Here is a 20444-nt window from a genome sequence, read left to right as displayed (position 1 = left end):
TGGTGGATCTTACTGCCTTCTTTACGATACCTCCCCAAGCGGTAAATCGCAGACAGTATAACTCTGGTGCCCCTTGGTACGATTCTCAGTGTAAACAAGCTAGAACCCTTTTGCGCTCAATTTACAACAAGTACAAGGTCTCAGGTGCTACCAACCTGCCAGTTACATATTTTCAAGCCAAAACGGCCTATAAACAGGCCCAGACAAAGGCTAAACGCACCTGGCAATCGTATCGCCGGCAGGCTTTAATTGCAGCATCCAAATCGCATAGATCACGTGAATTTGGGTCACTAATTAATAGAAGAGTGAGAAGATACTCCCTGGCCGTTATCCCTGCTCCTACTTGGGAGCAGTTCTTGAGGAAGTGCTTCTCACAGGTGGACGCACCATCTGCCTGCTTGGAGCACCTGTTTTGCCATCTACCCATTTCGCCACCTAGACTTGATATGTCAACTGAAAGTGGGTAAGGCTCCCGGGCCCGATTTGGTCCCAGCGGAGGCCATTAAGTCACATCCTGAGTGGTGGGCTGGAATTCTGGCCAAAGTTTTCGATGCTATAAACACCACAGGTCTCATTGCCAAGTCATGGAAGGAAGCTATTATTATCCCAATTCACAAAAAAGGATCCACTGCTAACCCCACGAACTATCGTAACATTAGTTCAATCCTAGGGAAAATCTATGCCCGCTTTCTTCTGTCCAAATTGACCCAGTGGTCAGAAAAGTCCAACTTAATTGGTCATGAACAAGCAGGTTTTAGACCCAATCGCTCCACAACGGACCACGCTATAATTCTTTACCATCTTGCACTGAAATACTCTACCCCTAGTCGGGGCCATCTATGTGCTGCCTTTATCGACTTGAGGGCAGCTTTTGACAGCATCCCTAGAAACACCTTATGGGTGAAACTCGCTACCTGGGGCATTGACAGAAGACTCCTAGGGCTTATGATTCAATTGCATGAGGGATCAGTTGCCAGAGTGAGACTAACTCCAGCAGGTGAACTCATGAATTCGGTGCCTATAAATAAGGGAGTCCGCCAAGGCTGTATACTAGCTTCCCTATCTCTTTAATTTGTATATAAGTGATATGAGAAAACCCCTAATCGAGTCGCTCGTCAATATTCATGCCCCCCGCCTTGCGGATTATCGCTGCCCACTGCTTCAGTATGCAGACGAGGCAGTAATTCTTTCCTATTCTCGAGTTGGCCTAAATAGAGCACTAAAGATCTTTGTTCCCTATTGTCAAACCAATCAGTTAACCATCAACCATTCTAAATCCAAAATAATGATTTTCTCCAGAAGCCGAAAACAATACAAGTGGAAGCTCGATGGAGCAACAGTGGAACAAGTTTCCAAATTCCAATATTTAAGCATATTTTTTCAACAAAACTTGAGATGGAAAGCACAAATTCAATATCTCCTCAATAAAGCTAAAACCGTGTCCCAAGCACTTAGAATCATAGAATCATAGAATCATAGAGTTGGAAGAGACCACAAGGGCCATCCAGTCCAACCCCCGCCAAGCAGGAAACACCATCAAAGCATTCCTGACAGGTGGCTGTCAAGCCTCTGCTTAAAGACCTCCAAAGAAGGAGACTCCACCACACTCCTTGGCAGCAAATTCCACTGTCGAACAGCTCTTACTGTCAGGAAGTTCTTCCTAATGTTTAGGTGGAATCTTTTTTCTTGAAGTGTGAATCCATTGCTCCGTGTCCGCTTCTCTGGAGCAGCAGAAAACAATCTTTCTCCCTCCTCCATATGACATCCTTTCATATATTTGAACATGGCTATCATATCACCCCTTAACCTTCTCTTCTCCAGGCTAAACATACCCAGCTCCCTAAGCCGTTCCTCATAAGGCATCGTTTCCAGGCCCTTGACCATTTTGGTTGCCCTCTTCTGGACACATTCCAGCTTGTCAGTATCCTTCTTGAACTGTGGTGCCCAGAACTGGACACAGTACTCCAGGTGAGGTCTGACCAGAGCAGAATACAGTGGTACTATTACTTCCCTTGATCTAGATGCTATACTCCTATTGATGCAGCCCAGAATTGCATTGGCTTTTTTAGCTGCTGCATCACACTGCTGACTCATGTCAAGTCTGTAGTCTACCAAGACTCCTAGGTCCTTTTCACATGTACTGCTCTCAACCCAGGTGTCACCCATCCTGTATTTGTGCCTTTCATTTTTTTTGCCCAAGTGTAGTACTTTACATTTCTCCTTGTTAAAATTCATCTTGTTTGCTTTGGCCCAGTTGTCTAATCTGTTAAGGTCATTTTGAAGTGTGATCCTGTCCTCTGGGGTATTAGCCACCCCTCCCAATTTGGTGTCGTCTGCAAACTTGCTCGGGATGCCCTCAAGCCCATCATCCAAGTCATTGATAAAGATGTTGAATAAGACTGGGCCCAAGACAGAACCCTGTGGCACCCCACTAGTCACTACTCTCCAGGATGAGGAGGAGCCATTGATGAGCACCCTTTGGGTTCGGTCAGTAAGCCAGTTACAAATCCACTGAATGGTAGCATTGTCTAGCCCGCATTTTACCAGCTTCTTTACAAGAATATCATGGGGCACCTTGTCAAAGGCCTTGCTGAAATCAAGATAGGCTACATCCACAGCGTTCCCTTCATCTACTAGGCTTGTAATTCTGTCAAAAAATGAGATCATATTAGTCTGACATGACTTTGTCAGAAACCCATGCTGACTTTTAGTGATCACAGAGTTTCTTTCTAGGTGCTCACAGACTGTTTGCTTTATGATCTGCTCTAGAATCTTTCCTGGCATTGATGTCAGGCTGACTGGGCGGTAATTGTTTGGGTCCTCTCTTTCCCCCTTTTTGAAAATAGGGACAACATTTGCCCTCCTCCAGTCTGCTGGAACTTCGCCTGTTCTCCAGGAATTATCAAAGATTATTGCCAGTGGTTCTGAAATCACCTCTGCCAGTTCTTTTAATACTCTTGGATGTAGTTCTTCTGGCCCTGGAGAAGACTGAGACAAAGAAGGCATTGAGGAGTTCTGCCCTTTCTCTATCCCCTGTTTGCATTTCACCATCTTCTCCTCTAAGTGACCCCACTGTTTCCTTGTTCTTCCTTTTGCTACGGACATACCCATAAAAGCCCTTTTTGTTGCTTTTAACCTCTCTGGGGAGCCTGAGTTCATTCTGTGCTTTAGCTTTTCTGACTTTGTCTCTACACGTGCTGGGTATATGTTTGAATTCCTCTCTGGTGATTTCCCCCCTTTTCCATTTTTTGTACATATCCCTTTTAAATCTTAACTCAGTCAAAAGTTCTTTAGATAGCCACCCTGGCTTCTTTAGGCACCTTCCATGTTTCCGTCTCATTGGTATTGCCTGAAGTTGTGCTTTTAATATCTCTCTTTTAACAAAGAGAGATTTTCTCCACTTCTCCAGTTTTATTTCACAGATGGGGCTCTGCATGTGCCTTCGGGGTTGAAGGTGTTTAATGCGAGAATAGCTGCCATATTCGCTTATGCTGCACCACTTTGGGCTGCCTTGGCAAATTTTTCCCCTCTTGAGACCCTCCAAAATCAATTTTTACGCCGCCTGTTGAAACTTCCCTGATGTGTGAGCAATGCGGCTATACATCTGGAACTGAAGGTCCCCTCGCTAGAGACACTTCTACGGGTTTTCAACTACTGGCTAACACTCTCACACAGATTACCTGATTATTATCTAGCCCAATGTTTATGGTGTGACGAATTCACCAGTCCCTGGGCGAACAAGATCCATGCCAAGCTTTTGCTTTTTGGAATCTCCCCCCTAGAAGCTTTACATTTTGATCTTACCGCAGCTAAAAAAATTATCAATCAGAGATTGGATGATACAGAGTTGCAATGTAATCTTATGTTGGGGGCGGGGGGTATGTTCGCCTCGGCATATGGGCGTTACTCCCGCACATCATGTTCCACCTTACTTATCATCCCTCTCTATTGCCAAGCCAATTCTTCATGAGAACTTCTTGTGGCACAGCAGCCAAGAATGCAACAGATGGTTTGAAGCACATTCAACAAGGGTCCTAAGTCAGCAGATTCAGGAGCAAATAATGTTTTGTGCAAGACTTGGATGGTCAGAAAATAAGAAGAGCCTGCAGAATTAGGCCAGTGGCCCATCTAGTCCAGCATCCAGTTCTCACAGTGGCCAACCAAATGCATGTGGGAAGTAGGACATGAGGGGAAGCTTCTAAATTGCAAATTTAGAAACCAAATGCATGTGGGAAGCAGGACATGACGGGAAACTTCTAAATTACAAATTCGCTGCTTCCACTTCTGAGGAAGGGGTGGGCAGGAATGACCAGTGCTGGCTGTGAGGAGTAAAGAGCACAGAGTTTCAATTGTCTGCCACCTCGACCTGAAATGACTTCTGGCTATGTTTTTCTGGTCACTCTGTTTCACAGCAAATGATGTTATATGCATGCATTTATCCTCTGGAATCTGTAACAATATTCAAAACGCCCTCACTGAAATCATTTGTTGCTACTTGCTGTCTCCCACACAGCCACTGCTTTGTGTAACTTGAACCCTCCAGTAAGGGCTGATTCTGTGGACACTCTTCCTTTTAATCTGCATTCAGGGTGATCCCACGGCTGGTTTGGGTAGCTTTGTGCACATTCCACTCAGAACACCCAGCTTCATTGGGTTAACAGATGCCTCCACATATTTCATTTATTTTGTTTCTGAACATATATGTTTTCATTTCAACACAACAACCTGAAGAAAAGGCCTGCATAGCTTTTAGGTTTGCTTTTCCTATGTCTAACATTTACTAATCTAACAAAGAGGTGAAGTTTCTTGATTGAAGATTGCAATAAGCCTCTGCATTGCTTTATTGGAATGCTAATAATAATAATGATAATAATAATAATAATAATAATAATAATAATAATAATAATACAGCTATAATGCTGCTAAGTCAACAATGTAAGCTTCTGGTGTACCAAAGGACATTCTGCAGAAAATCACTGATAAAAAGTTGGCCATAGGTTATTTATCCTCTGAAAGCAATGCTAGAACATTCTGCTGAAAGTTACTGATAAAAAGTTGGCCATAGGTTTCCCTGCCCTTCTCTCTCATTTCTTCAGGGTACTTAAGCACTCCCCTCCTATTGTGCCAACAGAAGACATTTTACAAAGCTACAGTTCCCAGCATCTTTAACAAATCTCAGTTCCCAGGATTCTTTGGGGAATGCCATGCACATCAAATGTGTTTTACATGTGCTGGCAAAGTGAACACAGCCAGAGGCAGTTTCGGATCTTATTCATACGGTCCTTTCTTTCCTTACATCCTTTGCGTGTTCTTCTGGCGCTTGGAACACCCTTCAGCCCATCAGAAGACAGCTATTATTTATCATGTGAAAGCAATGTTGATAAGTCAACAGGGAAACAGCTGGTTTACCAAATGACATTCTGATGAAGTTTACTGATAAAAAGTAGGTCATAGTTTTTCCCACCCTTCTATCTCATTTGTTCAGGGCATTTGCTTAGACACTCCCCTCCTATCATGCCAACAGAAGACATTTCATTGGAAACACGAACTTCATTTTTCTCACTCGAGTTTTTCCTTTCACCACAAGAGTGTTGTTCAGTTTCATCCTGGAGCAAAGAACTGAGCAAGCACAGAAGCAGAAAATGGCACTTAGCAAAGACCGTGGCATTACAATGAATGATGGAAACAAAATCCCCATACTGGGGTTTGGAACCTATTCCCCGGACGCTGTAAGTAAAACATTTAACGATTGTAGTACGGTAACTTGTTTTTGAGGAACAAAATGCCTGGGAGCTGCTGGGTGCTTCATAGAACGCAAAGCACAGCATGAGATACCTCACCTGATCTGAGAAGCCAATTGTGCATGAGAACTTCTTGTGCCACCACAGCCAAGAATGCAACAGATGCTTTGCAGCACATAAAGTGCTGCTTTTCATTCAACAAGGGCCTGAGTGAGCAGATTCAGGAGCAAATAATGTTTTGTGCAAGACTTGGATGGTTTGTAGCTGAGAAACAGTTTCCAGTGTGAATTGCTGCTACAGGGTTCAAAGTCCCCAATCCAAAATGTCGAGTGATATTTTAAAAAAATCTTTCTATGGAACTATAAGTGTCCCCCATTAGTTTGTTGGGAGTAACAATATTATCCAAAATCACCAGGCATTAGCTAACTATTCTGGACACTAACAATAAATATAGAATCAATTCTGTATCCAAACCATCTTCATTTGGTCCATATCACCAGCAATGCAAATGAAGGGATTGGTGTCGATTCTTGTTTTGTAATTAAATTGATTTCTAGGAACATCATGAATTTACTAAATAAAAGCTACCACTCAGTTTTTCAACGGAATTTTCCTTTTTCCATTTTTCCAATTCATATGTCTGCCCCAGTCACATATAAAGTGAGGGTAGAATCTATTTAAACAAAGAGATACATGCTGACAAAGAGACTTTCTCAATCCCTTCTTGGATATCTCTCCTATTTCACAAACATTTAAACCAATTTTTAAAAAGAGCATTCCACAAACTGTATGGTGTTGCACTGTTTGAACCATGATAACTGGCAATTTAATTGATTACTCATGTTAAATCTTGCATGCCATTCGGTGGTGCAATGTTACTTCGCACATATAACGCATATAAATCACTTTTTCTATATGCCTTTTCTTTCTTTTTCTTTGATGTGCCTAGTCCCTGGGACTCAGGTCTAGTTTGACAATGTCCACCAACACTCAGTGTTACTTTGATATAAATTTCTCCATTGAAGCAGAGACAATGACTAACTTTTTCAACCGGTAGGTTCAAAAAAGTAAGTGTGAGGAGGCTACAAAGATAGCAATAGAAGTCGGCTTCCGTCATATTGATGGCGCATATGTATACGAGACCGAGGAGCAAGTTGGGCGGGCCATTCGTGCGAAGATTTCAGATGGAACAGTAAAAAGGGAAGACATTTTCTACACTGGAAAAGTGAGTGAGTTTGGTATTTATTTATTTATTTTAAAGTATAGAATATAGTGTCTGTATCATGATGCAATTGCATATTTCACAGACATTATTTAACAAAATCAGAGCGAAATGCCTCTCCCTATATGAACCTACCTGGACTCTGTTTTCATCCTCTGAGGCTCTTCTTTGTGTGCTTCCTCCATGTGAGGCTCAGACGGCGGGAACATGAGAACGGGGGCTTTTCTGCATGGCTCCCCATTTGGGGAATGCTCTCTGTAGGGAGGTTCATTATACACCTCTAGGCGCCAGGTGAAAATGTTCCCCTTTAACAAGGCCATGGGCTGGTTAATATTCTACAGCCTTTTTGTGGGAGGAGGGATTCCTGTTTTGTTGCTTCTGTTCTGACTATTTATTTGTGCTTTTATCTTGTGCATTTATCTTGTGAATCATACTGAGATCTTTTGATGAAGGGCAATATATAAATTTAATAAATAAATGGTAAATTTTTTGGTTATTAGTAATAACTGTTTTAAAATTGCTTTACCTCAGCACAGCAATTTAAAATACTCCTCAGAACAATATCTGAGTGTGTCCTTAACACTATACACACCAGAATAGTCACCTGCCACAGCTAAACTGTCCTGAGATCCAAAAGCTCTATGGCTGTGTGAAAATATAAATCTCTATATATTTTTGGCAGCTCTGGAGTACCTTCCACCGCCCTGAGCTGGTTCGGAAATGCTTGGAAGAATCGCTGAAGAAACTCCAGTTTGACTACATGGATCTGTTCATAATTCACAATCCGTATTCTTTGAAGGTAAATAATTATTGATGTCATAACGCAAGTATTGAGTACAATATTTGAAGAGGGAGAGAGAGGGAGAGGGAGAGAGAAGGGGGGGCTGCTAAAATATTTGATTCCCTGAAGGAACATTTGGAATTGTCATTTCCTAGAGATGCTGACAATTCTCTGCTAGATCATATCTTAATCAAAGAATGATGGCTCTCAGATTTTGGGGGAGAAACATGCCAGTTAATGAAAACCTTTGCATACAATGATTACATTAACCACATAGGCATCATAAGAAATTGTGTCCAGAGCAGGACTTGGCGAGGGAGCAAGGGAAGAAGAAAATGGGTTGTAGAGATGGGGAGACAGACCTGGGCTTGCGACTTGAGTTTCCCACAGATCCCTGCACTGTGGTATCAGCCCCTGCAAGGTGAACTCCTGTTTTCTATCACTCCCGTTTCCTATCCCTGTCCATTAGTCTTAGATAATATTACAGAGATAAGAGAACTTCTAGGCCTGGCCTGCACTTATTCCCTCCCCCTCCTTCTTTTCCAGCCTGGAACAGATTTATTTCCCTTTGGAGAAGACAAAAAATTTATTATTGACAACGTAGATCTTCGGCAGACATGGGAGGTATGTGCCTGGGATAATCAAATCCAGCCCTTGAGTCATTCAGATACAGAGCACCTGCACCAGATCTACCAGAGGAGACATGTCAAGAACAATGACTCACACAATGGCTCCTATGAGAGCAGGTGAATTATTGCACACCCTTGGGAATAAATGAGTGAGCTTCCAATCTTAATCTGGGGGAATAAAGTGTGGCCTCAGCTATTCAACAAACACCATTCAACAAACATGCCGTCTATTCTTTGCCAGGCAATGGAGGCGTGCAAAGATGCTGGCTTGGTGAGGTCCATTGGAGTGTCTAACTTCACCCGTAAGCAGCTGGAAATGATCCTGAACAAGCCAGGACTGAAATACAAGCCAGTGATAAATCAGGTCAAGTGTGATTGCTTTTTTTAGGGGTCTGTTCTCTAAGCCAGTAGTTCCCAACAGGTGGTCCGCGGACCCCCAGGGGTCCGCGAGCTATGCCAGAGGGGTCCGCAAGATGCCATTAGAATAAAATATATATTAAATATATTTCGTATGATAACAGATTTTTTGTTTTGCCCGCTTCCTGCATGAGCAGAGTCTAGCACAAAACTAGAATTAGATGAGGCAGTAGTTCTGCTGTATGCCGTTAGGTGGCGCTTTACAAACACTATTGTTTTGCAAAGAGGCAGCACGCGCATTCTACTAACGCTCACCTCCCCAAGATGCTTCGCGCGCGTCGGCTTCATATGTGTGCTTCTGTGCAGGTACCCTGTCTTCTCCATTCCCCTCCCTCCTCCCTGGACTCTTATAAAAAGACTCTTAATTTGGCTCTCACTTTTTAATTTCAGGATTAGGAATTAATGGGGGTCCTTGTCACAATAGCGGCTCGATGAGGGGTCCTCGAGAAAATTTTGTTGGGAACCCCTGCTCTAAGCACTGTTCAAAGCTTCTTTATTTCAGCTCTTTTGTGAGAGGACTTTTGTTTTGACGAACACAGCCAGTCCCTGAAAAAACTTGCTTGAGTCTATAAGGTTGCAGATCCTTTCACAAGAAGATATGGTTATGAGTTGTGGGGTGGACTCCCCTCAATTCCTGGAACCAGTGATGGGTTCCCATTTCATCAAGACCTCTGAATCCTCAGAGAAAATGAAGTGTGAAGAAGTCCATAATGTTTGAAACAGGCATCTCAGGTAGAAGGAGGCCTGCAAGCAATCAGGGCCCACACAGCCTCTTGTGGGGACTCTGGAAGTTCTCAAGGGGGGAGCGAAGGGCTTTTGAGTTAGGCACCCGAGCAGCCCTGATTCACTTGGACACTGCTATATATCATATAACCAATGAGACCAAAGTTTTTTTAAGACCCTGATAAAGAAGAGTCCCAGATGATATAAAGCAGGCTTCCTCAACCTCGGCCCTCCAGGTGTTTTTGGCCTACAACTCCCATGATCCCTAGCTAGCAGAATCAGCGGTCAGGGATGATGGGAATTGTAGTCTCAAAACATCTGGAGGGCTGAGGTTGAGAAAGCCTGATATAGAGGCATCTTCTCATGTTGATGGAAAGCCAGGTAAATCTCCCATCAGACCTTTTGCTCAACATAGAAAATTCAGAGATTGAGTGGGTTTAAATAGAGACACTGCAGGCAGGACAGTGTGCCCAGGATATTTTCAACAGGGCTAGGGTGACAAGAGATTGTGGGGGAATAAGCCCTGTCCCCCATGTCCAGCTAACACACATTTCACAGAAGAGGAGTGTGGCAATGGAAACCACAAATGCAAGAATGCTCATCTAAAGATTCTGATACATCAGAAAACACAACACACTTTAAGAAAGGTAACAGCTGGATATTTCAAAAAATAATAGCATGGTTCTGCTTTTCTTTCTTTCATTTATTTCACGGTATTCTTCTTTCATCTGAATTCTCACTTTTGGGTTGTGTTGGGGGATTTTGAATCTACAGGTTGAATGCCATCCTTATCGGAACCAAAGCAAGCTGCTGGCCTTCTGCAAGACAAACAATATCATCCTGGAAGGATATAGTGTCCTAGGATCCCAAAGGGACCCAAACTGGTAAGAGATGAAGCCAAACCTTTGGGGACCACCTCAGGGACCACCTAGGCCCACTATTCCCCAGCATCCACATCAGCTCTGAAGGTTGCATTCTTGGTCCCACAATTAATAAAGATCCTCGTGGTGAATACCAGCACCAGGGCCTTTTCTGTAGTGGTCCCACAATTGAGGGACTTGTTCCAGAGAGAGATCTACAAAGCTCTCCCCCTCCCATTTTAGACATTCTCAGAAACATTTCCATTACTAAAGAGTTTTTTTAAATATATAACTGCTTGACTTCTCCCAAACGTATTGTAAGAGAGAGGGCTTGCAGAGAGCAGCCCACTCTGCTTACTTCCATCAGATGGGAGAGCAGCAGCAAGAGCATCAAGGCAGGAAGGAGGTTCCAGGGCTCTAGCAGCATACTGGAGCCTCAACTGCAGTTGGGAAGCAGAGAAGAAGGGGTGGAGCCAGCTGCATCAGAGGGTGGAAAGGAGAGGGAAGAATCAGAGGAAGTTGAGGAGAAAGGTTTGACACAATGGGGATCCCATAGCGCCAGTAGGAGGGGCATTTTGGGGACCAGTCTTAAAGGCTGGGTCAGAGCCCGCCAGAGGCTATTGCGGGCTTCTGCCCCATGCAGAGCAGACATGATTTGAGACATCTCACCACTGTATATAGCATGCACAATAAAACTCTGAAAATCCAGAGGAGGTGTGGAGTGCTTACTCGGGAGTAGCCAACACCCATCTGTGACACGTATGTTTTTAAATGTTTCAGGCAGGGGGCTATTTAATATTTTCTGCTCCTGAAATTTTGTGCTGTTTTTAAATCATATCTACATTTATCTTTAACTAGCTGACCTGGCCACGTGTTGCTGTGGTTCTTTCCTGTGATTCCCCCCCCCCCGTCCTGATCCATGACGTATCCTGCCCCTCCTCCCTCCACCCCGGCTCATCCCTGTGTTTCAGTAGGATACCCTTCCCTCTGTTGTCCCTGGGGAGTGTTGGCCCCTTTCCCATGTATCTCCATACCTTGGCCCCCACCCTTGGAGAAGGAACTGTTAGGTTCTGGGTTCTATTTCCAAGCATGCACTTTTGTCTTAGCCCTCTGTTGTCCCCTCCCCCCTGTATCTCCATACATTGGCCCCTGCATCGTGAACATTTCTATATATTTAGATTAAGGATCAGGGGTGATGATGCGCCCTGGGACCCAGAGAACTACTTAAAGAATCCCGATGGGGGGGGGGGTCAAATAGCGAAGCCCCACAGCCCCGTAGCAACAGACAGGCCCAGACCCTGTCTGGCCAGGGACCCAGGTGGCGCTGTGAGTTACTCCACAGAGTCTAGGGCTTGCTGATCAGAAGGTCGGCAGTTCGAATCCCTGCAGTGGGGTGAGCTCCCATTGCTCGGTCCCAGCTCCTGCCCACCTAGCAGTTCAAAAGCACATCAAAGTGCAAGTAGATAAATAGGGACCGCTGCGGCGGGAAGGTAAACGGTTTTTCCGTGCGCTGCTCTGGTTCGCCAGAAGCAGCTTTGTCATGCTGGCCACATGACCCGGAAGCTGTCTGCGGACAAACGCCGGCTCCCTCGGCCTATAGAGCGAGATGAGCGCCGCAACCCCAGAGTCGGTCACGACTGGACCTGATGGTCAGGGGCCCCTTTAGATTAAGGATCGGGGGTGATGATGTGCCCTGGGACCCAGAGAACTACTTAAAGAATCCTGATGGAGGGGTCAAATAGCGAAGCCCCACAGCCCCATAGCAACAGACAGGCCCACCCAGACAGAAGGAGGGGGTCATATGGGCCACTTGGCGCGGGCCTCCGAATCCAAAGGGGGCCTCGGTCAGCATATTCACAATCAGTAAAATGAAAAAAGTAACCAAAGGTTTAAAAACAGGGCCTCTGTCTGGCCCTGCAAGGGTGTTCTGAAGCACCCAAGTTGTTCAGTTCCATAAAAACCCCAGGAAGTGGCAAGGGGAAGGTAGGGGATTGTAAATGGGGTGGGGGGTGGCCACTGCAAATATCTGAGGACTTAAACTGGGGAGAGAAAGTGCATGGTTGTTTTTTTAAAATAAAAAAAACACAGAGGGTTGTAATCAGTTGTAGTATATACGGTAAAGCCTAGGTTAAAGGGGGCATGACTGCCCTTACTTAACGCCCACTAAATTATAAAGTGAAAACCCCTCGCTGTGCCCCCAAGTGCGTGTTAGGAGAAATGATGAACGACTGCCTAATGCTGCCAGGCGTTTATTAATGCAGCCGCTGGGAGAGGCTTTGGGCTTGGGCTTTGGGGGTGGAATGGCTGTTTTGGTGGTTGTTGGACAGTTGCTCCCCCCCACCCTATGTCAGCCCATGACCTATTTGGGCTCCTCCTCCCCCCACCTCCCACCCAGGGCTCCATTCGGGATAGTATTTAAAGGGCTGTAGAGCTGAGGCCTAGTCTGTAAAATGGAGCCGAGGGAGTGGGGGCCTGGCAGGGGCCTACATAAAACAGAGGTCGTACTGTGGCCTGTGATCCATGCGCTTGTCCTCTTCCCCCCCCCCCCGGGCCTAGTGGGGCCTGGCAGGGGGCTACATAAAACAAAGGCAGTGCTGCGACCTGCGATCTGGGCGCTTGCCCTCTTCCCTCCCCCCCCCAGGCCTAGTGGGAGCCTAGTAGCCTGACAGGAGCCTAGGGGTCTGATAATGGCCGCCTTGGTAGTTTCAGTTGCTTGGTTGGTGATGTCATTTGGTTTGTGGGTGTGGCTTAGATTTCACAGGAAGGGAGGGAGTGGAGGAGGGTATAACGCCACTTGAGGGTGCTGTTTGACTTGGTGGAAAACCAGGTCTATACCTGGCCAGGTGTGTGATTTGAGGGATTTTTGTCCCTAACAACGCTCGGGGAGTGGCCTGGATCGTTGTGTCAAAATTTCAGGACGATCGGTCAAGCGGTTACGGAGAAAAGTGGAACACACACTTTCACGATTTTTACATTTATATATATATAGATGTTGCTTTAAGCAATAGAATGGTAGAGATGCATTTATAGCATTTCTCTTTTTACATAGCTTGTTTTGTTTTTTCTCAGAATTTTGAATTGTATTGTATTTATCTATATTGGAAACGACTTAAATGCTTATTTTTTACAAGTGGGACCAGCAACAAATATTGAGTTCTCTTTCCAGTCAATGAGCTATGTATTCTTCCAGGATCCTCCATTTCATTTGAACTCCCTCCCTCTTTTCCATATCGACTCTCCAACAGGCACACGGGATTCCTTGGGCCTTTCTTTCCATCCTTAGGTCTCCCCCCACCCCCAAATATGAATTGTACTTAAGCAAAGAAAAAGACCTCTCTTTTGTGCATGGATGCTATCATTTTGGCTACAGAATGTTCCGTGTGCAACGTATGAGCTCGTGATTTATTATTGGAGGGGGAGAGTACGATACTAAAGACTTATATTAATTCAAATCGACTATAAAGGGACCCCTGACCATTAGGTCCAGTCGTGACCGACTCTGGGGTTGCGCGCTCATCTCGCATTATTGGCCGAGGGAGCCGGCGTACAGCTTCCAGGTCATGTGGCCAGCATGACAAAGCCGCTTCTGGCAAACCAGAGCAGCACATGGAAACGCCGTTTACCTTCCCGCTGTAGCGGTTCCTATTTATCTACTTGCATTTTGACATGCTTTCGAACTGCTAGGTTGGCAGGAGCTGGGACCAAGCAACGGGAGCTCACCCCGTCACAGGGATTCGAACCACCGACCTTGTGGTTAGCAAGCCCTAGGACACAGGTGTCAAACCCAAGGCCCGCGGGCCAAATGCGGCCCGCCAGACCTCCTCATGTGGCCCGCCGAGCGCCCCAGCCAGCAGGACCCAGCAGCGGGACCTTGCTGCTGAAGCGCCGCGCTGACAAACAGGCCGCTATCTGGAGGCGCGCGGGGAGCACTCCGCTTGGAGACTACAGCTCCCAGGGGCTCCTTTCGGGAAACCGTTCTCGCCTCTTACTCTCGCGAGATGGCCCGCCGCCGCTCCCTTCCCCAACCCCACCTCTCGCAACTTCGCGCTCGCTTTTGGCGCGGTGGTTGAATGTGGGGCGGGGCAGTGGCGGCGGTGGCAACGCGCTCCGCTGCCGCGTCGTCTCCTCCGACGAAGCTGTCCTTGTCGCCGTTCGTCCGGAAGCTCCGTAAGTCCTCCAAAGCCCCTCTCCCTTTCTGGCTAGAGGAGACAAGCGCGCTGGAGCCGCAGCCGCGGCTTCCAGAGGCGCCGGAATGAGCGGCAGAGGCAGGGCTGGCTGCTGCTGCTGCTTCTCCCTCTCGCTGGCTGGCTCTGAACTACCCAATGAAGGGTTGCTTCACTGGGAGGGATCAAAAGAGCAGCGAGGGGTGTGGGAAGGGAGAGGGGTGGGAGAAAAGCAACAGTGGAGAAACTGAGGTCGGGCTGCCTTTAAATGGGAGTTTTTTTTAAAAAGGTTTCAATCCAAGTGGGGGGGGGAGGAAAAAATCAACTCCTCCTGATTCCCCAGGAAATCAGAATCAGATTTCAAGACATTTAATCACACACAGGGTGTCACTCTCGTGTGTGTGTGTGTGTGTGTGTGTGTGTGTGTGTGTTATGCTTTTCAAAATCTGCTTCACCCAACAAGGACAGCGAATTTGGGTTTCCTGTAAATTTCCCAAATGGAGAAGGATTGATTGGCGAAAAAGGGGAGGGGGAAGGGGTGGGCGGCTAGCAAAGGAGCGGAGAAGAATGGCATATTATCTGGCAGGGGAGGGGTGGCAGGAGGGAGGCAGCCCTCCATTCCTCCCTGGATAGTTTATATAGATCAGGGGTGGCCAACTCCAGAGAGACTGCTTGAGTTGAGCTTTTTTTAGGGAGATATATGGTCCGTTTTCTGAGGAACGAACAGAAGCAGCCACTAACGTTACGGAAAGGGTTAAACTCCGGCTTCACTTCCGCACAGGGAGAGGGGGCGGGGCCAGAAGGGCAGAGCCTCGCAGGGATCGACCAATAGACTAACTTGCAGGCTGCAGCTAGCTGCAACAGAATATTCTAAAGTAGAGCGTAAAATAAAAAAAATTCCTTCAGTAGCACCTTAAAGACCAACTAAGTTTTTATTTTGGTATGAGCTTTCGTGTGCATGCACACTTCTTCAGATACCATGCACACGAAAGCTCATACCAAAATAAAAACTTAGTTGGTCTTTAAGGTGCTACTGAAGGAATTTTTTTTATTTTACTTCGATCCAGACCAACACGGCTACCTACCTGTAACCTAAAGTAGAGCGGTTTGAGAATTTGTTGAATATAAAACATTTTTACTTGTCCTAGATACCTGCGTGCTTTGCTGATTACTGGATCCATGGTCCCTTGTGTTCACATTGCATATCGTATGACTTATGAGGCTCAACCCAAGGCTGCACTTCCACACCCATTTATACAAACCTAAGCTCCATTGGGTATTAAAGATACATAGGCTTGCAGTGCAGAGAACATTTGCCCTCTGCTCCATGAAGCGCCAGAGCAGGAGCCCCACCCAGCCCCCTTCTGCCCCCCCCCCAACCAGCAGGAATGAGGAAGGACTGAAGGCTTCCTCACTCAGCCCCACACCCAAGCCCCTCTCCCCAGAGAACCCTGTGAGGCGCAGGGGGATGATGGGGGACCCTTGTAAATCCATCTTCCTGAACAGCAGCTCCAAGCGTTTGGCAATATTTGTATGTTAAAAAAAAATACTGTCTGTTACCAAAAATCATTTTTCAATAAATTGTACAATAATTGTACATTTGAATATCTACTTGCCATTATTCTGACTATGTTTCTGCTTTCAGAGCTAGTTATTACTTACATTATTACAAAAAACAGTAATAATTGAATGCAGTGACAATAATTTATGATAATAAAGAGTGGACACATAGTCCTACAGATGCAACCGGCCCTTTGAGGGTGACCAAACTGCTGATGCGGCCCCCGATGAATTTGAGTTTGACACCCCTGCCCTAGGCGCAGTGGTTTAACCACAGCGCCACCTGGGTCCCACAGGTGGGTCAAATCGACTAACCAAGCTTTAAATACAAAATATTTAGTGTATATTGGATGGAGTAGGCCAATACTGAATTAATTTCAGAGTGAGATTTATATATTCTGGACACCAGAAACACACCTTCTTTCCACGTTGCTCTCCGGCAGGATAGATACAAACACTCCTGTCCTGCTTGAAGACCCTTTGTTGGTTGCGATCGCCAAGAAGTACAACAAAAGCCCAGCTCTCGTGGCTATTCGCTACCAACTGCAGCGCGGCCTGGTGGTCCTGGTGAAGACCTACACCAGAAAACGAATTGAGGAAAATGCCCAGGTAAAGCAGTATATAGAAATCCATTTAAAAGCAATACCGAAAAACGACATCATTTGGACACTGTGATCTCACAGGTCACATGACTTGTGTGGGAAGGAAGACGCACATCTTGGTTTGGGGACTCAAGATGTTGGAGGAGTCTCCAGCAGTGGGCATTCAGAAGAATCACTGTCTCAGACCGTGAAGGCAGAGTGCAGCCAACATGATTAGCTTCCATTGATATTCTTATCCACCATGAATTTGTCTAATGTTTGAAGTCATCCAAGTTGGTGGCTGGCACTGTCTCCCATGGGAGCAAGTTCAGTAGTTTAGCTATGCACTGCATGAAGAACCTCATTAGCTGGACAATGATTTCCCTCATTCCTGACCATTGGTCATGATGGCAGAGACTGATGGGGAGTTGGAATCCATCCACATCTGGAGGGCCACAGTTTCCCCACTCCTGTTCTATTGCAAACTACATTACTATGCATATAAAATTCCCTCAGTAGGAAGACATCTGGACTGAACCTGTTGAATGAAGGAATTAAACTTTGGGAGGTGGTAGCAAAGTTTGCTTTGATATCTCTGTTGCTGGAAAAAGGTGCATAGCTCTGAGGTGCAAAAGGAAGACATGAGGTAAAAGCACCTCAACATTATTATTTTTCTCTCCTCCTGACAGGCATTTACTTTCCAGCTGTCTGAGGAGGATATGAAATCCATTGATGGCCTTCACAAAAACATGAGCTTCATAAAAGCGGAAATGTAAGTCACATTTAGATAGTATGCATGTTGTTGTTTAGTCGTTTAGTCGTGTCCGACTCTTCGTGACCCCATGGACCATAGCACGCCAGGCACTCCTGTCTTCCACTGCCTCCCGCAGTTTGGTCAAACTCATGTTCGTAGCTTCGAGAACACTGTCCAACCATCTCGTCCTCTGTATGCATATGGATGCGTAATATGGATAGTATGCATATGGATACGTAAAAGTGCTTCACACAAGAATTCAAACTGCGGGAGCAAAAAGAAGAAAAGATCTGGCATCGATCTATCTCCTCTTCCTAGAGAATAAGGTGAAATTATAAAAGGAATTCCTGTGGATACTTAGTACCAAAGCCCCATGCATTCTTGGACTGGGGTCCAAGAATGGACTTGGACTACGTCAGCCAGAGGCAAACGGACTGGGTGGATCGTCTGCCATTGGCAGAGTTTGCCTACAACAATGCAGTGCACGTCTCCACAGGGGTGTCGCCCTTTAAGGCCAACTACGGGCGGGACCTCAGATCTTTCCCAGAGAGGGAGGGGGAGGAGGAGGAGTAGGGCCCAGCAGCAGAAGATTGGGCGGAGGAATTGGAGACGGTGCACCAACAACTCAGAGAACACTTGGAGAGGGCCAAGGAGGCGTACAAGAAGGGGGCAGATCGCCACAGGCGACCGGGGGAGGTCATCAGGGTTGGAGACAGGGTGTGGCTGTCCTCTGAGGGCCTTCCAACCAGGGGGAGGTGCAAGAAGTTGGCACCTAGGAGGTTGGGGCCCTTCACGGTCACGCAGCAGGTCAATCCGGTAGCCTTCAGGTTGGAACTTCCGGCAGACATGAGGGTGCATCCAGTGTTCCACAGGTCGCTGCTGTCACCTTACAGGGAAAGCAGCAGGTTCTGAGACAGCGCCCAGCCCCCCGAGGGAGGGGGGAGAGGGGAGGCACGGAGCAGCTCAACGAAGCCACGGAAATTCTTGATTCCAGAAGAGGGGTGGGGGGCCTGGAGTACCGCATGGCATGAGAGGACACCCCTCCATCTCAGAATGAATGGGTACCTGCGAGGGAGGTACAGGAGGAATTTCTGGTAGAGGAGTTTCATGCCCTTTTTCCACACAAGCCAAAGCCTTGGCACATGGAGCGGGAGGAGGAATCCTCTTCGCAGGGGGAAGACGGGGGGATCCTACGCAGGGGAAGACACGAGCAGTTCACCCTGGTCTTGGGAAGCGAGGTTTGAAGAGGAGGAAGAAGGGGACTGGGTCTATAGGGTGCCCAGGGCCCCTGAACCAGCAGAGGGTTGAGAACAGCTCTTCTCACCCATGGACTCGGACGCCACGGAATTCTTGGGATTCCCGTCGTCGCAGGAAGCGGCACCGTCTGAGCCCGACTGGGAACAGCTTTTCACCCCCACCAGTTCGGATGCCATGGACTTTTTAGGTTTTCAGTCGTCCCCAGCGCTCTCGGAACCCTCGAGGGAGGGGGGAGGGGGACCTAGGGGGATGGATGTGAGGGAGAAGAGCTACCGACAGCCCCCTCCCATCTTGAACACAAGCTGAGGGGGGAGACTTCGAGTGGTGAGTCAGGAAGTGGAAGCAGGAGCATGAGTACCTTAGCGGGGCACAGGCACCGCCGGGGAAAGGAACAGGGGAGCAGGGAGACGGTGGGAAAGAGGCCGAGCCCACCGACCCCAGAATTGCGTAAGAAGCGCCAGGGGAGGAGATTCAGTATGCCAAGATTACTTTGCTGGAGGAAAACGCGCGAACCGCCATTCAGAGGTTCTGTGCAAGACTGACAACATGTACTACTATCTGTAAATAGCACTGTTTTCAGCACTGTAAATACACAGCACCAATAAAAGGATAAAATGCAGAGCTGTGTGGAGTCCTTACTCTGAAGTAGCCCACCTAGGCCACTGTGACAGGTGCATTTTGAATTTCAGCCTCCTAGATATTCAGCAGAACGGGCGTTTGATGACAAACTTGAGGTGGTTGCCATGCACTGTGTGAAATGGTCTCATGAGACAATGGCTGGCAACAGATCAATTTTTGTTGCTTGTGCATCTTCCACACCCTTGAGTGTTGACTCTCTTTTGTCTTGTTTCAGATTTTCTGGTCACCCACAGTATTACCCACCAGATGAGGAGTGAGGACTCGTCTCCCATCTCCAATTTATCTCCTTCTGAACTGGGTTCTTTCTCATGGAAAACATTTCTTCTCACTAGGGATGGGAAAATCTGTCAGTATCAGTTCCTCCCAACAACCCACCACCTCATTTTCCACTCTTCAATTCCTCACATCTCCACATCAGTTTGGGACTTTTAAAAATCTCATGAAAATTCATCAGTGCAAATTTCTCCTACCACACACTTTTTTCTTTGCACTTTTGGCTAAAATAAAGCATGATATCATTGTGTTTTCACAGATATATGCTCTTTAATGCATACTTTACCCCAGTATATGCATTTTTGCAATTATTCTGTAGCTGAACAACTGTACCACGAAATTCAGAGAATTGCCACTTTCTCACGATAACTGCATTTCGATTTGCATATTGGTCCAAGAATGTGAGCTGTGTAGTTTCTCATTAAAATGTGGACAAAATTGAACTCCTCTCCATCCTTAGTTCTCCGTAATGTGTCAAATAGCAGTTTCAAGGGGGTGATTAGTAGATTGAAAATAGCACAAGCCGGGGGGGGGGGATTAACCTTCATAAAAAGAAGCAGCTGCATAGCCTGAGATTTATTGCCAAGATGATTTGAAATAACTTCAGAAAATAAGAAGAGCCTGCTGAATTAGGCCAGTGGCGCATCTAGTCCAGCAGCCTGTTCTCACAGTGGCCAACCAAACGCATGTGGGAAGCAGGACATGATGAGAAACTTCTAAATTACAAAGTCACAGCTTCCACTTCTGAGGAAGGGATGGGCAGGAATGACCAGTGCTGGCTCTGAGGTCCTCTGCTGGCTGTGAGGAGTAAAGAGCACAGGGTTTCAATTGTCTGCCATCTCGA

At 46.5% G+C, this 20444-nt stretch overlaps 2 protein-coding genes across 3 annotated transcripts in view; both read left to right on the top strand.

Moving 5' to 3' along the window:
• Positions 1 to 20444, top strand: part of LOC132592775 (aldo-keto reductase family 1 member C3-like) — a 51264-nt gene that overhangs the window by 1190 nt on the left and 29630 nt on the right. The gene's annotated exons all lie outside the window — the stretch shown is intronic.
• LOC132592776 (aldo-keto reductase family 1 member C3-like) lies at positions 4780 to 20038 on the top strand. Of its 2 annotated transcripts, XM_060280012.1 has the most exons (9): positions 4798 to 5729; positions 6799 to 6966; positions 7646 to 7762; positions 8291 to 8368; positions 8615 to 8737; positions 10288 to 10397; positions 16540 to 16705; positions 17367 to 17449; positions 19542 to 20038. In XM_060280012.1, the coding sequence occupies exons 1-9, from the start codon at positions 5643 to 5645 to the stop codon at positions 19582 to 19584; spliced, it is 975 nt and encodes a 324-aa protein (XP_060135995.1). In that variant the 5' UTR covers positions 4798 to 5642; the 3' UTR covers positions 19585 to 20038. The 2 variants fall into 2 exon arrangements, 1 of the variants encoding a protein (XP_060135995.1); XR_009558299.1 differs by lacking the exons at positions 16540 to 16705; positions 17367 to 17449; positions 19542 to 20038 and having other exon boundaries at positions 4780 to 5729; positions 8291 to 8490.

Source organism: Zootoca vivipara, chromosome 10 (assembly GCF_963506605.1).
Source record: "Zootoca vivipara chromosome 10, rZooViv1.1, whole genome shotgun sequence".
Lineage (NCBI taxonomy): Eukaryota > Metazoa > Chordata > Lepidosauria > Squamata > Lacertidae > Zootoca > Zootoca vivipara.
This window is presented reverse-complemented; position numbering and strand designations above follow the sequence as displayed.

Bases quoted from the DNA above. Each gene is read 5' to 3' on its own strand.
- LOC132592776 (XM_060280012.1), top strand. From the start codon at position 5,643: ATGGCACTTAGCAAAGACCGTGGCATTACAATGAATGATGGAAACAAA. The intron at 6,967-7,645 runs GTGAGTGAGTTT...TATTTTTGGCAG, and splicing joins ACATTTTCTACACTGGAAAA to CTCTGGAGTACCTTCCACCG. The intron at 8,369-8,614 runs GTATGTGCCTGG...ATTCTTTGCCAG, and splicing joins ATCTTCGGCAGACATGGGAG to GCAATGGAGGCGTGCAAAGA.